The sequence below is a fragment of the Elephantulus edwardii genome, unplaced genomic scaffold (genome assembly GCF_000299155.1).
Source record: "Elephantulus edwardii isolate Elephantulus edwardi_28Jun2011 unplaced genomic scaffold, EleEdw1.0 scaffold00006, whole genome shotgun sequence".
In the NCBI taxonomy this organism is placed as follows: domain Eukaryota; kingdom Metazoa; phylum Chordata; class Mammalia; order Macroscelidea; family Macroscelididae; genus Elephantulus; species Elephantulus edwardii.
In genome coordinates this window covers 33928059-33944806 of record NW_006399756.1, presented here as the reverse complement: position 1 = coordinate 33944806, position 16748 = coordinate 33928059, and the positions used below count along the sequence as shown (strand labels likewise).

The 16748-nt window shown below is 46.4% G+C and overlaps 1 protein-coding gene across 3 annotated transcripts in view; it reads right to left on the bottom strand.

Moving 5' to 3' along the window:
• RRP12 (ribosomal RNA processing 12 homolog (S. cerevisiae)) overlaps nt 1-14914 on the bottom strand; it is a 33893-nt gene extending 18979 nt beyond the window's left edge. The window contains exons 1-12 of one of the 3 annotated variants that reach the window (XM_006880070.1): nt 14776-14914; nt 13986-14215; nt 12209-12292; nt 10460-10536; nt 9589-9694; nt 9287-9403; nt 7353-7491; nt 7108-7235; nt 5486-5584; nt 4434-4525; nt 1723-1834; nt 1426-1523 (exon numbers count right to left, since the gene is read on the bottom strand). In XM_006880070.1, the coding sequence (XP_006880132.1) occupies nt 1426-1523; nt 1723-1834; nt 4434-4525; nt 5486-5584; nt 7108-7235; nt 7353-7491; nt 9287-9403; nt 9589-9694; nt 10460-10536; nt 12209-12292; nt 13986-14215; nt 14776-14914 (1421 nt within the window). The remainder of the gene's footprint in view (nt 1-1425; nt 1524-1722; nt 1835-4433; nt 4526-5485; nt 5585-7107; nt 7236-7352; nt 7492-9286; nt 9404-9588; nt 9695-10459; nt 10537-12208; nt 12293-13985; nt 14216-14775) is intronic. The other 2 variants (XM_006880071.1, XM_006880072.1) reach the window with 2 other exon arrangements.
• Between the last annotated feature and the right edge of the window lie 1834 nt (nt 14915-16748).

The following is a 16748-nucleotide window of genomic DNA, read 5'->3' as shown; positions in this document are numbered from 1 at the left end:
TCAATGGTTTGGCCACTGAGGACGGGGCCCCAGGAAAGGCATGGGGGTGGGGAGAGCTAACATTCATGAATGGTTCACACGCTCCAGACATTCTGCTAAGTGTTTACATAATCCTTATCAGTAAAAAAAAGTCAGGTGGATTGTTTAGCTTCAGATGGGGAAACCGAAGTTCAGAGAGCTTAAGTAACTTGTCAGGGTTGTCAGGGTCATTCTGTTAGTGGCCAAAGTAGGGCTCCAAGGCCCAAGTGCCCACAGTACCCTGTTCTCTCAGTGTGCCCGAAGCAGGACGGGAGGAGACACAGGGGAAAGGAGCTTCAGTCAGGCTGGCCAGCCTCCTGCCCTTCCAGTCCATGCCCTCCCTGGTCAACTTCATCCTCCAAAGATGCTGTGTTGCTGGAGGTCTGGGGTTTAGTCTGGGTGAACAGGCGCAGCTAGGAGGCTGTAATTCTTACCCTAAATTTTTCTGAACCTTCTTCCCAGGTGTCGCCCCAGGCCTATTTCCTCTAAGGCATGGTAATTAAGGCATCGTACATTGGAAATGAGCACAGACTCAGATCCCAAAGTGACAACAGGGATCCCAGCCCCCATCTAGAACACTGGGATCTGCCTGTGCCGAGGTCCCACCCCATCATGCTGGGAGGGTGAGAGTGGGTGGTGGCTGCTCCTGTGAATGTGCTCTCCCAGGTGTGGGAGGCAGCATGGCACAGTCAATGGGAAGCCACTCCGTGGTCAGCCTGCCACTTGCTCACTGGGGAGCCTGTGCTTCCTCATCTGTAAAATGGGGTAAGTACCCATCTCCTAAGAATGGTTACACACTTGACTGCAAACTCAAAGGTCAGTGATTCAAACCTACACAGCTCTACTAAAGAAAATCCTTGGTGACCTACTCCAGGAGAACACAGCCAAGGAAGCCATACTGAACAGGCGTGTCACTGTCACATAGGGAGTCAGCTCGATGGCACATAACTGCCACCTAACTTTTAGAATCTTAAGGATTTTGGAAAGCAGAGGTTATAGAAACAGCTTGCATTAATTCAGTGTTTAATTATGTACCAGGTGGTGTTCTGAGAAGAGGACAAGCATCATGTAATCCTCACAGTCCGCAGACAGGCTGCGGAAGACACTGAGGCTTATAGAGACAGCAGAGCTTGCCCCCGCTGACCGGCCTTGCAGTCAGCAGCAGCTGCTCCAGCGTCCACCCTCGAAGCCTCGCACTGTGCTGAATGGGAGCCTGGGATGTGGTGGCTGCCCTGGTGGAGGCTCAGTAAACACAACCCAAAACTCAACAGCACACCTGCATTCTGCATGTGCCCCACCAAGAGGGACGCACAGGGCACTGGCTGGCATGACGGCTTTCTACAAGCACACCGCATGCCCCCCACACCACATGCCCCACTAAAACACCGAAGCCGCGTTCGTTCTCACCTGAACATCCTGGCAACATACTGCGCAGGCCCTGTGGCTGAAGAGGTCACAGAGCCGATGTCAGCCATGCAGGGAGCCACGCATTCCTTCAGGATCTCCTGCAGAAAGAAGCCACAAGCTGTCTGGACCCCCAGAGCCACTCAGCCCTCCCAACTTCCTGAAGCTTCCCGGAAGCCCATTTCCCAGCCTGAGAGCATGTTTGCAGGATGTGACTCTGGAAAACAGAGGGCAGTGGGGACTCTCTTGCACTCTGCACCCTCAGTTAACACTGGGCGGGGGGCTGGAAAGTGCCAGTACCTTGAGGCTCTGGGTGGCCGCAGCCACCACTTGCAAGTGAGGGGAAAGGAGGCAGGTCATCGCAGTTCCAAAAAAGCGAGGCAGGTGGCCCAGCCCCAGGTCTCGATGCAACCTGCCAAGACAAAACAGGTTTTGTGTATTGAGGCCCTGGGCCTGGCGATCTTGGGGCCTGGGCATGCGGTCTGTGCAAAGTGTTTGCTCTTCAGATGGCCCAAGGCCCACAACAATCACTATTCCACATGGATCTATAAGTAACAGAACTGTTGTGCCAACAGTAATAACTCATGGGGGAAATTCAAACTGGTTGTAGGAGTACAAAACGAAGAGCACATTTTCCTCAACGGCCCGCTGACCCTCAGACCCACTTCCCAGCAGAAACCAAGGTTAAGTTTCTCAAATAGCCTTTCAGAAGTTTATATGCACAAACATAAAACACATTTATATAATACTCACTACATGCCACATACTGATATAACTGCTTACTTCATTAAAACCTTCCTTTCTCACCTCCCTACCTCCTGAAATGGGCTACCCTCATGAGAATGTTTCTCTTGCTCAATAAACTTTCCTGTTTTTAACTTTAAAAAAACAAACCCCAAAACAAAAACCTTACACCAACCAAGAGGTTAAGTCTTGTTCCATCTCATCATCAAGAAGACAAAACACCACTAGACCAACAGACAACATCATGAAAGATACAGAAAAGGCTGGTGTTGTCAATGATTTCATCTTACTTGGATGCACCAAAAGTCAAGGAATCAAAAGACAGTACACTGCCCTGTGTAAATTTACTGACAAGGACCTCCCCAAGGTATGAAGGAGCAATGATGTCAATTTAAAGACTGAGGTGCACTGCATGTAAGCCATGGTCTTTTCAATTACTTGCTAGGCATCTGAAAGTTGAACAATGACTACAGATGACAGAAGCATTGATGCCTTTAGATGGTGGTGTTAGAGTAGAGTACTCACTATCCCATAGACTGAGAAAAAGAACAAATGTCTTGGATAAAGTGCAGCCAGGGTGCTCCTTGGAGGCAAGGATGGTAAAAATTCATCTCACATATTTTGGGCTTATAGTCAGGAGGGGCTAGTTCTTGGAAAGGGACATTTTACTGGGAAAGGTGGAGGAGTCAGTGCAGAGAGGAAGATCCTCAGATGGCCTGACACAGTGACTGTAACAGCAGGCTCAAGGGTATCCGAGACGAGGATGATGCAGCAGCGGGCTGCTGTTCACAGTGTCGCTCTGAGCCGCAGTCAGCTTGATGGCAATGACCAACAACATGACCACCTCGCTTTGGAGACAAGGCAACAGGCACAGAGAGGTGAAGTAACGTTCCCAAAGCCGTGAGTGGTGGGGTTAAGATCACATGCTGGCAGTGTGGCTCCTGAGGGTCCCCACATTCCCCCTCTCCTTGCTGCTCTGGACCCTGCTTTCATTACATCTCGGAGCTCTTTCTATGCAGCATGCGCACACCCACATTAAATTCTTCCCCACTGGAAGGACCATTATTTACTGAACCAATCCCCTCCTGAGAGGCTCCTCCCAGGAACAGTTCAGCCCAACGCATGGAGATTGTTTTTCATTTTTTGCCACTGCCCACAGTGCTGCAGCAACCACCCTGTGCACAGAATGACGATGCTGTGGAAGCGTGCCTACAGGATGAACCCAAGCAGTGGAGGACGAGGCCATTTGCCATTTTCTGACTTCCTCAAGTGAAAGGTAACCTGGAGCAGGAAGGCAAACACGGGCTTCATTACAGCTGGAGACGCGGCTGTGCTGAGCGCCTGCAAAACTAGTGAACTCACAACGCCTCCGCTGCTCCTTTAGAAAGTTAAGTGAAGACCTTCTTTAGGAGCCCTGACTCTACAATAGTTAAGCACTCTGAAAGCTAACTGAAAATTTAGTGGTTTGAACCCACGCAGCAACTCTGAGGGATAAAGGTCTGGTGATGTGTTTCCGTAAAGACTGTTGTTATTATGTGCCGTCGAGTCGTTTGCGACTCATAGCGACCCTATGCACAACAGCCCTAAACTCTGCTCTATCCTGTGCCAATCTCATTGCCTCTGACACACCCATCCCGATTACCCCCAGTCACTGAATCAATCCACCTCATAGAGGGCCTTCCCCTCCTGCGCTGTCCCTCTACTCTACCCAGCATGATGTCCCTCTCCAAAGACCTGTCTCTCCTTACAACATGTCCAAAGTACGTCAGGCGAAGCCCCAGAATCCTTGCCTCCAAGGAGCAGCCTGGTTTAACCCTCTCTACAGTGAATCTGTCTGTTTTCTTGGCAGTCCATGGTTACAGCTTTAAAAAAAACCTTATAGAACCAATTTAAAAATAAACTCACACAAAGGGCAGTACTATTCTGTCAGAATGGGGTCACTATAGTTAAAATCAACATGAGAGCATTTAACAATCTCTTAACATTGTGCCTGATTCAAGAGGCTGGTAAGTCCTCTTCAGCTGAGGAGGAAAGAGTCATGGAGTCAGAACTTCAAGACCCTTCTTTCAGGCAAACACTCAAGTAGATAAGCAAGGAATGCTGGCTAAAATGGGAAGCACTGCCTGACCCCCCACGTCTATTTATAAAAACAACAGCTGGTGGTCACCACACATGGCCTGGAAACACTGCCTGCCCCCAGGATGGTGAATGACCTTTCCCACAGCAGAGTGGCACCCTTGGATGTGCCCCTCCACCATGGTACCTACCTGACCAGGTTGATGTGGGCTTTCTCCATGACCTTAAGCCAGGCCAGCAGGGGCTGCAAGTCATTCTCACTGGGGACATAATCGTACAAGGCCTGGAGGCAGGAACAGAGTACAAGTGGTGACTCAGCGAGTGCTTTCAGCAGCAGCCCTGGTGACAATGAGCCCGTCTCCTTTCCAGGCCCCAGCACATGTCCGCGTATTTCATGGCTTTCCCAGGTCCTGCCCTGTGAAGCCCTCCTTGGTTCCGATTCTAACTAGAAGAAAGCCTCCAGGAGCAGCAGAGGCTCTGTGGGGGTCGCATACCCATTTGTGAACCTAACAGGAGCCAAGGAACCCTTCTAACAAGAGCCTGAGTGCAAACACACATTTTCCAAATTACTTCAGAGAGTTTACATCCCCTTTCTTAAGTCCATCTGTGGATCTCTAAGGTTAAGAGGCCTGGGTTCAAGCTATCTGTTCATACTACAAGATCCTGTACAAACTGTTTATATTCCTGTACAAATTATTTATATTAACTACCACTAAGTTGAAAAAAAAAAGAATAGACACTTATCCACTCAAGAGTCAGGACCCCCAACCATTGTGGGTACAGACCTTTAGTCACACAGACTCTTGGGCCACTGTGTGTACTAACCCCCGGTCACTGTAATGACTTCCAGTCACTGTGAACAATGACCCCTGCCACTATGTGCACTGACCCTCAGTTACTGTGGGCACAGACCCCAAGTCACTGTGGACACTGACCCTCTCCAGTCACTGTGGGCACAGAGCCCTGGCCCTGTGTGCACTGACCCTGGCCACTGTGTAGGTTGACTCCTGGTCACTGTGGGCACCGACTCCCAGTCAGTGTGTGTATTGAGCCTGGGTCACCGAGGGAACTGAGCCCCCCACAGTTATTACACAGTGACTGACTGATGACTGGGGTTGGTCTCCTTCCTGTCTTCTGGTTCTTCTCCAATGGACAAACCACTGTGGCTTCCCTGTGCAGTCAACTAACAAGGCTAATCTCCCCAGTAGAGCAGGACCCCGAGTCGCCCACTGCCAGGCCTCACCGTGATGATCTGGGCGTTGAGCTCTGCCGTCAAGGTGCCCGGGCCAGGCTTGGCATGGAAGAGGCTGTGAAAGGCCTGCATGGCACATGCTGTGACCAGCTGAAACGGACACAAGGTTTAGTAGAGAATCCCAAGACCCACGGGCCCCACACCTGAGCATTCAGAAAGATAAGGAAACTGCTGAGAAAATTCTAAATGTTTCAAACAAAGCCATGGGAGAAACAGGAACAAAGTTTCTAACAGGATAGTGAGCCAGAAACAGCTGGTAAGTAGGGAGTGCCGGTGGCCTGGTCGGTGGCTGCTCTGCTAACAAAAAGGCGAAGCCTCTCTGGAGGTTTGAATCCACCAGCAGCTCTAGAGGATGAAGGTGAGTAATCTCCTCCCATGTGATTTACAACATCAGAAACCTGCTAAAGCATCAGCTATCAGTTAATACTCAACAGTAAAGAGTCAGTGTGCCATAACTGCATGTTTGTTTATCCAAACTGAAAAGGGTGGGCAAGTTCAAAGGTACTGTTTACCTTGGAAACTGGGTGGGGAGAGGATGATGTTATTTTTTACTTTAGGCACTTCTGAGTGATTTTATTTCTTCTAAACAATGATTGCTGCTGTTGTGTACCATCTCTGGCAGGTTTTGAAAGGCTGTTAATTACCCATCCTTCTCTCACAGCGTAGCTGCGTGCCTTGCCTTCTGGACTGTAGCAAAGCTTTTTACCACTAGGCCACCAGAGCTGCCTCTAAACAATGAAGTATTATTTACATAATAAAAAGCTTTAAATTATATACACAAATGAAAATTACAAGACTATATACTATGGAGCTCTGGTGGCCTAGTGGCAAGAAGCTGCACTGCAATCCCAGAGGCACAAGGTTCAAATCCACCAGATGCTCTGCTGGAGAAAGAGGGACAATCTCCTCCTGTACCAGTCGGATCCGATTTGACGTTATACACACACAAAAAAATGAATTAAAAAAAGACTATATACTTAAAAAACAAACAAACTACACACTAACAAAACTGTTGTGACTGTCAGGTGTCACTGAGTCACTTCTGTCTTAGCAACTTTAAGAGATGGAGTCGCTGAGCACAGTATTTCCCAGCCTGTAACTTTTACAGAAGAGCTGTCAGGCCTTTGCCTGTGGAGCCAATGGGTGGGCTCAAAGTGTCAGTCAGCACCTGGGCATTTAGCCATCATGCCACCAGGACTCTTCAAGATTATGACGGGTGGTAGAAAATCAAGAAATTGTTTTAATTATCTTTAAGGCTATTCTACTGATAGTTTCGTTAGTTAAAAAAAAAATAAAGGCATGAAGAGCTGGAGCTGAGCTCACGGGCAGGAGGAGAAAGCGGAGATCTCAGTCCCACAGCCTTTCTCTGATTCAATCTCTGAGGCAATTTTCAACTATAACACAAACCCTACGAATGGACCACTCTGCCCAGCACCTAAGATGATATGTCCTGAGAAGCAGCAGAAAAGCAGGGTGGGGCAGGAGGGCTTCGGGCCTTTCTCGGCCTGACCTGAAAGTACCCAAGCACCCAAACTGCAGGCCTGGGCTCTGGGGGGGACCCCTGACCCTCCCTCATCACTGTGGCCCCATCTGACTTTCAGCCCAGAGCTCACCACATGGCTCAAGGTCATGACCCTGAGAAGAGTCTCACTGCAGCCCTTGACCTGGGCTTCTGGGAAGCTGGGCAGCAGGTCCTTCAGCAGCGTTAGCATGTGCAGCGTGGTGGTGGCCTCCTTGGAGCCTGGCAGCCAGAAAGACAATGGAATTCCAGCTCACTCTGTGGCAGGTATCATCTTCCCAGCTGCCCCCCAACCACTGCCTCTCATCTCCCGGTCCTCAACCTGCCTTCCCTACCTACCTCCGGACTTCTCAATCTGCTGGATGCAGAACTTGGCAGTGGAAACAGCAGCAGGATGGTGAGCAGGGGCCTTTTCACCAAACATGAACTCACTGCCCTTGAGGACTGAGCACACTCCATGCTGGGCAGCCTTCCGGATCTGAGGGGCAGGGAAAAAGTAGTATCCAGTGTCAACCAACGTGCATAATAAGCATTAATCAAACAACTACTATCCCTCCAATGCTCTGCCAGCGGTCCATGCGTATAGAATCCTGACCTGAAGAACAGGACAGACCTCGCTTTACACCCCTGCTCTGCTCCTAACCCACTAACGGACCTTGAGCAAGGTAAACCTGCTCTCTGGGTCTCAATAGTCTTGTCTTTATTTCATTTTTTTATTGTGGTTTAAGTGAAAGTTTACAAAGCAAATAATTTTTCATTCAACCATTCATATATTTTGTTCTGTAACATTAAATTTCGTATCCACAATGTAACCACATATTTCCCATTTCCTCCCTGTAATTCTCATTTCCATTAATCTTTTACCTTTCTCTGCATTCTCTTCCTTTAGTGATACTGTGCAGGTCATATCCTTACTGGATATTGCTTTTCCCTTCACTTAATTTAATACGTCTATTATCCGTTTACTGTTACTCTAGATTATGGGCCCAGTACTTTACTTAGATGCATAATCAATTCTTATGACAGCAACAGTTAAGAATCAAAAGATGTGGGGAGCTCTGGTGGCCTAGTCGCAAGAAGCTGCACTGCAATCCCAGACGGTTCAAATCCACCAGATGCTCTGCCGGAGAAGGAGGAGCAAGATCCTCCTGTACCAGTCAGATCTGATTTGATGGTACACACACACAAAATAATAAAAATTTTAAAAAATAAAATAAAAAGATAAAGCTTTTTTTAAAAAAAAACAACAACCAGAATCAAAAGACGTGAGGAAGGGTAAAGGAAACGGGAATGATCTGGCAGGGATCAGGAAAGACAGGGTAATGATGGGCATAGTTCAAAGGTGATTAATTTTATAAAACATAAGGAATGGGAATGATTGTATAAAACACAATGTTGAATATAGTGTGAAACACAATGTATACAAACTTTGCGTGAAAACCAATATAAAATAAAAATAATAATAATAAAAAAAGAATCAAGACACTGAATTGGGGAAAATTACTGTCAAAGACTTCTCCAAAGTTCTAAAGAGCAAGGACATCAGTTTAAAGACTAAGGTGCACCTGATCCAAGTTATGGTGTATTCAATTACTTGTTATGCATCTGAAAGTTGGAAAAAGAATAAGGACAACCAAAGAATAACTGAAGCCTTTAAAATGTGGTATTGGTAAAGAATACTTGATATCTCGTGGACTACTCAAAGAACAAAACAATCTCTGTTGGAGAAGTATAACTGGAGTGCTCAATAGAGGTAAGGATGGTGAAACTTGGTCTCACATACTTTGGGCATGTTGTCAGGAAGGGCCAGACCCTGGAAAAAGACAATATGCTGGGAAAGGTAGGGAGTAATTTAAAGGGAGGAAGACCTCCAAGAGATGGACTTGCACAGTGACTAATTGGTTTGAGCATGACAGAGATCGGAGGGACGGCACAGGACAGGGCAAGGTCCAGATCTGTTGTTCACAGGATCATCTGAGTCACAGTTGACTATCTGGCAGCTAACAACAACAATATTTACTCTTTTCTCCCTTCTGTCCCATACCTGATAACCATTCAAGAATAATTCTAACTGCATGTCAACTTTTCCTTAATAACAGTGACCTTATACAGTATTTGTCCTTTGGTGAATGATGCCCTTGACATAATGCCGGATCCTTATTTATAAAAGAAGCTCTCATCACTACGACGAGCCCACATCAGCACTGCTGACAGAACCAACCAGAGGGGTGGCTGTGAGCCCTCTACCATTCCCTGGGGTCCAGCAGTCTCACCTTGGGCTTGGCATGCACAGTGAAGCTCAGCAGACCATGGTACACCTGAAGGGTCACAGAGTAGCTCCAGGCCTCCAGGTTTTGCTTCCGCAGAAGAGTGGCCAGGCAGGAGAGGATCTTGAGGAACAAAGACAGTCAGCTCTTCCAATCCCAGCCAGTAAGAGAGACCAGCTCCTCACCAACTGCAGGGACTCTCAAAAGGATCAATCTGAAGGTCTACCTAAGTCCCTCCCAGGAAGCGTCCAAAGTTAAGCCAAATTCAACGGGCTCTGGAAGAAGAGAAATGGGGACTAGATACTAACCCATCGGAGGGCAGAGGTGGACCCACTGTTGGCCTGGGCTGACATGATGTCCATGAAGGCTTTGGAGGTGTCAGAGAACTTCCTAATAAGAACAGGGCTGGGCACGCTGTGGGGAGAGAACACAGAGGGTCAGCAGTCCAGGGGCCTCCGAGACGAGCCAGTACAGCCCTGTGAGGTCCACAGCAGGAGGCTAGCAATAGAGAAGTATTGCTGATCCAGTCACTCAGGGAGCAACAAAGACAGGACAAGAGCTCATCATCATGACACCGAGCTGGGTGTGCTTTCTACCACATCAGAGCTCCCCACGTCTCTCACTTTCTCCACTGCCCACTCCCTGCATCGTCCACTAGACTGCTCTGCCGAGCTCACACCAACCCTCAACCGTCTCTCCCCTGGTTACAAAGCTTGAGTCCTAGGAGCTCTGGTGGCCTAGTGGCAAGAAGCTGTACTGCAATCCCAGAGGTGTGAGGTTCAAATCCACCAGATGCTTTCCTGGAGAAGGAGGGACAAACTCCTCCTGTACCAGTTAGATCAGATTTGATGGTCCACACACACACACACAAATAAAAAATAAAATAATAATAATTTTTTTTTAAATAATAATAATTTAAAAAAAAAAAAAGCTTGAGTCCTATGCCAACGTTCCATGCCACACTCGGAACACCACGACCCTCTACCCAAGCCCCAGGCCATCACGTGCACACTCCAAGGTATGTCATCCCAAACTGTCCCTAGAGCCTGATGCTGCAGAAAGTCACCTAATACTGGAATATCTTTTAATGACCCTGATTCTGTTCCTCACCTCACCTCCATCCTCCCTATTCTTTCCTCCATGAAGAGACTTGGGGTTCAAAGAAGAATCAGGACTTACCGCTTCAGGACAAGGTTCAGAAGGTATGCTACAGCGGCCAGAGATTCCGGGGTCTCCACTGCTTCCACTGTTGTCATCTGAGTGCCAGAACAAAGGGGTGTAAGTGAGAAATGGATGCGGGTGGGCAATCGGGGTGAGGCAGGGAACTACATTCCCTGGTTTTGCCACTTCCACTTACTAGCTGTGTGACTTTGGCCTGGTAACTTCTGTACCTCAGTTTATAAGATAGATTAATACCATTATCTGTTAAAAGGGGTTAATATTGGTATCTAACTCTTAAGCTATTTTAAGATCTACTTGAACTAATATATACAAGGCATTTGGAACCTTTCCTCTTGTTGTTATGTGCCGTCAAGTCCCCTGAGACTCATAGCGACCCTGTGTACAACAGCTCTGAACCCCGCTCTATCCTGAGCGAATTTCATCATCTCTGACATACCTATCCCCATTTCCCCAGTCACTGAGTCAATCATCTTATCCAGGGTCTTTCTCTCTTGAGCTGTCCCTCCACTTTTCCAAAAATGATGTCCCTCTCCAAGGACTGGTCCCTCCTGGGCATGTGCCTAAAGTATGTGAGTCAGAGCTTCAGACTCCTAGCCTCCAAGGAGAAACTTGGTTTCATCCTCTCCAAGACAGATGTATTTGTTTTCTTGCAGTCCATGCTATGTTCAAGACTCTTCTCCGCCACTACAACTCAAAGGCATTGCTTTTTCTGTCATCCTTAGTCACTGTTCAGCTTTCTGATACACAGCAAGTTAACTGAGAAGACCATGGCCAGGATCAGGCGTACCTCTTTGATGCATAGTAATTGGGAAGACCAATAAACACTCTATAGTATAATCTAATTTATCTTATTATTCTAGGGCAGAGGTTGGCAAGCTTTTCCTACAGAGAACCTAATCATAAACACTTCAGGTTTTTAGGTCTCACACTACTATATTTAAAGGGAGCTCTGATGGCTAGGTGGTAAGAACTTGTGCTGCAATCTCAAAGGTACACAGTTCAAATCCACCAGCAGCTCCATGGGAGAAAGTTGGTCTATCTCCTCTGGTGTGACTGACTGCTTCTGAAAAGCTGCTGGAGGGTCAGCTATGAGTTGGTTCCAACAGTATTTGTTGTATCATTTTTCTTGGGTGCGTATGTACGTAAATAACCCCTTAAACATGTGAAAACTACGCTTAGCTCATGAGTTAGATCTGGCCCTCAGGCCAATCACTGTTTTAGAGCAGTTCTCAAACCTTTATATCCTTATAAATTACTGAGGATCCCCAAAGAAATTTTGTTTATGCAACTTATGTCTACTGGTATTTAATATATTGGACATTAAATTGAGAAAATTTAAAAACACAAGAATAACAAGCAGAATTTTGTAAGCATAACTTGTAGAAAACTCCCCTGTGTAAACATGAAAGTATCAGAGAAAAGTAAACAATGTTCTAGCGTATTACAAACGATTATGCCCTTGTAAACCCCTCACAAAAGAGAACCCCAGGGACTAATAAATAGAGCACGCCAAGAAACAACTTTTTTAGAAGGTCTTCCATTTATAGCTCCTTTTCACAGAACAAGAAAGAAGAGCAGTGGATTTCTGGGTTGCAAGAATCCTTTGGCAAATAACAACATGAGAATGACGATGGACCAAGATTGTCCCTCTACATTCTCATATGCGAGAAGCATCAGCAATTTCATCTTCTCTCTACAGCCTGTACAATGTGTCACTCTGGACCTGCCTCCCCACACAACACTCACCAGTGCAGCGAAGTACTCGGTCTCTGTTTCCTTCCCTCCCTGGGAGCGGATCACCTCAGTGACAGCAGCAAGGACAGCACAGATCTGCATGTAAGGGAGAAGGCACTTGTGATGGCTCCTGCATCTAAGCCCGCCCCACAGTAGGGTTTTCCCCCTTGCTTCTTCACAAATTAACCTGAGAACATGCAGACAGACATGATGAGCACCAACACAGGGCCTAGCAAACAGGAAGGCTTACAATAAATCTGCCCAAGTGTGTCACCTCTAAACGTCTGCCACTTATAGAAATACCTGCACCAAGGACAAAGATATTTATGCACAAGGTGGTTCACTGAAGGAAAAAAGATTCAAGTGGCCGTCAACAGGCGATTTATAAAGTGTTATTCCAAATCTTCAAACCCATTGCTATGGAGCCAAGCCTGAATCATTGCAGCCCTATATGATAGAGTAGAATTGCCTCACAGGTTTCCAAAGCTACAACTTTTTTAAACTTTTATGATTCGAGTTGAAGTTTACATAGCAAATTGGTTTTCCATTCAACAATTCATACACGTTATGGTTTGTGACACTCACTACACTGTAACAGCACTCCTCCTCCTTTGCCCTTATTTTCCACGTCCAGCATCTGTCATTCTTTCCTCTCCCTTCCTGCCTTCTGCACTCTAGTCTAGGGAAAAAATTGCTCTTTTGATCTTGTATTAGGGCTACAACCTTTATGGATGGGGGCTGTCACTTCTTTCTCCCAAGGAGCAGGCGATGGCTTTGAACTGTCAACCTTTCAGTTGTGCCAACAGGCTTCCTTAAAATATTATTCCAAACTAAATCCATTGCCTTCAGATGATTCTGACTCATAGAAACCCTCCATCAGGTCTCCAAGGCTGTAAACCTTTAGATGAGGAGACTGCCTATCTTTGTCCCTTGGGGCAGATGGTAGATTTGAGCTGCCAACTTTTCAATCAATAAGCAGCCCAGCATGTCATATGCAGTATACTACCACTGCCTCTTAAAAGTATTACTATGTAGGGGAGCTCTGGTGGCCTAGTGGCAAGGAGCTGCAACTACAATCCCAGAGACGAACGGTTCGAATCCACCAGATGTTCTGCCGAGTAAGGAGGGACAATTTCCTCCTGTACCAGTCAGATCTGATTTGACGGTACATGCACACAAAAATAATGAAGTAAAATTAAAAAAAAAAAAACACCACAACAAAAAACTTAAAAAAGAAAGTATTACTATCATAAATAATGACACATTCAAATACTATATAACATTAAAAAGGCATGAATAACAACATAGCAATCTTCTTCCCTAAGTGGTGGCGGCAATGATAGTGGTAGTTCGGAGCCACTGAGTCTCTGCATCAAGAATGACATAGCGACTGTATGAATGACAGATCTGAAGCCTATCCAGTCTTGTGTCAACTACACAATCTCTCCTCTCCAGCCCATTTTATTCCAGACCACCTTTGGACTTCCCTAGAGCTAATCTGGGAGCTCTGGTGGCCTAGTGGTAAGGAGCTGAACTGTTAACATGAAATCAGACCTTCTCTGCAGGAGAAGACTAGGCATCTCCTACTACACCACATACAGTCTCTGAAAAGCTGCTGGAGGGTCAGCTGGCAGACAACAGGAAAGGCTAATTAAGATGGAAAAACATAGGATCAGAGAGATGATGCATGATCCGGGGAAAACCAGCTGCTGTAACCAAAAGCTGTCTGGCCAAAGCTAAAGAAGATTTAAAGCTTGACTCCTCTGCACTCCGGACCCTCCGCCCCTACCTCCTTGTGAGCAGCAGAGTTCGACTCCCAGAAGCGCTGCACTTTGCTGAAGGTGACGTTTGTGCAGTCCGAGAGGCCACTCAGGAAGGTGGCAGAGGACTTCTCGGTGACAGCCAGCTCCATCTCTTGGTCCATGGCCGTCTCAGCAGCTTCATTTTTGACAACACGCAGGGACCCCGACTGCAGCTCATTATGCAACTTCAGAGCATCAACTGTCAGGTCACTCTTTCCTGAAAACCAGGGGCACTCGGTAAGGACATGCTTTTACCCCCCACCTCACCTTGGCCAAAAAAACAATCTCTAGGCACCAGTGGAGTCCAGGCCCCACACCCAAAGGGACCTTCAGCTCAAGCGTTCCCCTTAAACTTAGAAATTCATTAAGAGGGTTTGTTGTGGTGATTATGCGCCGTCCAGCTGCCTGCGACTCAAGGCGACCCTGTGCACAAAAGCTCTAAACTCTGCCCTATGCTGAGCTTCAGCCAAAAAGCTCCCACACATCTGTTCTGACAGTGTGAACCGCATCAGATGAAGGGGGAAGAAAGAATTTTGTCAAGTTCTACCCAGGGTGATCTGCGCCCCTGAAATCCAACTACCCTAAACAAAGCCCCAATTCACTCTCTTCATCTGATAACTAGGAAGGGTGAGACTTTGCAGCGGTCTCCAGACTGGACATAGTAAGAGAAGAAAGCTCCAGTGCCTAAACTCTGGGTCCTGCATAGAGCCCAGCCCCATCTGGACTCAGGCTGGTCCAGAACCCCGTAGCCGACTGCCTGAGTCTCGATCCTGCTACCTGAAGGCCGGCTGAAGAAGCGGCTGCGGGCGGCCTGGCGGTGGCGGCAAGTGGCGGGGTTGCTGTCGCTGCTGTGGCCTTTCTTCCAGCGCTTGAGCTTAGCCGAGACACCAGAGGGCAACTTCCCCGAGCGACCCATGCTGCAGAAAAGTAGCTTAAACGACACCTAGTCCCAGAAACCGAGAGACACACAAAACCCACGTGGGTCTTCGGTTCCACTAACTTCCTCTTCCTCTTGTGTCACTTCCTGCTTCGTCGCCGGTTGCCACGACAACGGAATCAACATCCGGTCTTACGCTCCTTTCAGGTTCTTGGCAAGGGCAGGGCTTCTCTTCCTCTGTCGCTGAGACGTCTGCAGAGTTCTGTCACCTGGGAATCCCTAGGGTTTACCTACCGAGGGCCACAGTTTTGGTGATAAGAGTAAAGCTTTTAAAAGGTAGATTTTCCTTGCAAAACTAATTTTAAAAAAAAAATCCAGCTTCAAAATTTGTTAAACACACCCCAAATTTATTTTAAGAGTTAAAACCTGGCCTATAAACAGGAAAAAACAGACAGTGATGCTCCAGCCTTACTTACTTCACTGTTTTCGTTTATTACCGGAGGCCATTCAATTGCTAAAACATCCTCACTCTCACAGCAGCTTTCAATCCGTGGTTAATCTCCTCTTTTCCTAATTCTGTTTGAGAACCAGCATTCAATCCAGAATGACCCTCTGTCTCCTTCTTCTTTAAGGTCTTTAGTTGAAACTCAAACCTTGTGAAAGACACTTCTTGCCTCCCTCATGCTGAACAGCATGCAGGTTCCTCCGGAATTCTCTCACTTACTGTGAATTGATGAATTTTATTTTGTTATCTTCATTTGTTTTTTTTTTTTTTTGTTATCTTCATTTGTTTCTGGTGGGTCTTGGTTGGATAGATAGACTTGAGCAAATTTACAAATATTTTTCAATACCACTGAATTAAGACACATATAGTCAGTCTTTTTAATGAACAAAAAGTCCACATAATTTTTGGATCCTGCTTTTCTCATTTGATACACTGTGAATTTTCACCCATGTTCTTAAAAACACATCTGCATCAACAGTTTTCATAACTGCTACTGCCAAATCTCTTAGGGACTTGTTAAACTAACTGTTGGTATCCTCTTCAGAATATAAGTACCATGAGGATAAAAACTTCTCATTTCTACTCTCAGCACCTAGCACAGTGCCTGATGTGCAGTAGGTGTTAGGTGTCTAGGAGAGTATGATGCATGGTGATCCTATGAACAGCAGTTCTGAACCCTGTCCTATCCTTGTCGTCCTTATTATCACTTTAGCTAACTGCCACATTCACTGTGTCAATCCATCTTGCTGAGGGTCTTTTCCTCTTTTGCTGACCCTTCATTTTTCCAAGCATGATGTCTCTCTCCAAGGAACAGCCTCTCTTAACAATATGTTCAAAGTATATGAGGCAAAGCTTCACCATCCTTGCCTCCAAGGAGAACTCTCGCTGCACTTTTATCAAGACTTCTTGGTTTGTTATTTTGACAATCCATGAACCGTGCTCTTCTCCAACACAACTCAAAGGCACTGATTTGTCTTCTGTCATCATTATTCAATGTCCAGCTCTCACATGCTTTATAAGTCATTGAAAAGACCAGGGCCTGAATCAGGTGCATTTTAGTCTTTAAAATGATACCATTGCTCCTTAGTATTCTGGAGAGCTCTTTGAAAGATTTTCCCAGTGTAACACATCTTTTACTTTCTTGAATGCTGGTATCTAGGTTATGGATCGTGGATCCATGTAAGATGAAATTATTAATAATTTTTCCTTCGTTTGTCATAATGTTGTCTCGTGACTTAATTATGAGGATTTTTTTTGAGTTGTGAGGATTGTTGTGTCTTTAGTAAGCACTAAAAGGAGCTGTGGTGAATTCATGACAAAGAATTGCACTGCCAATGCAAAGGCACACAGTTCTTTTTGTTTCCAAAT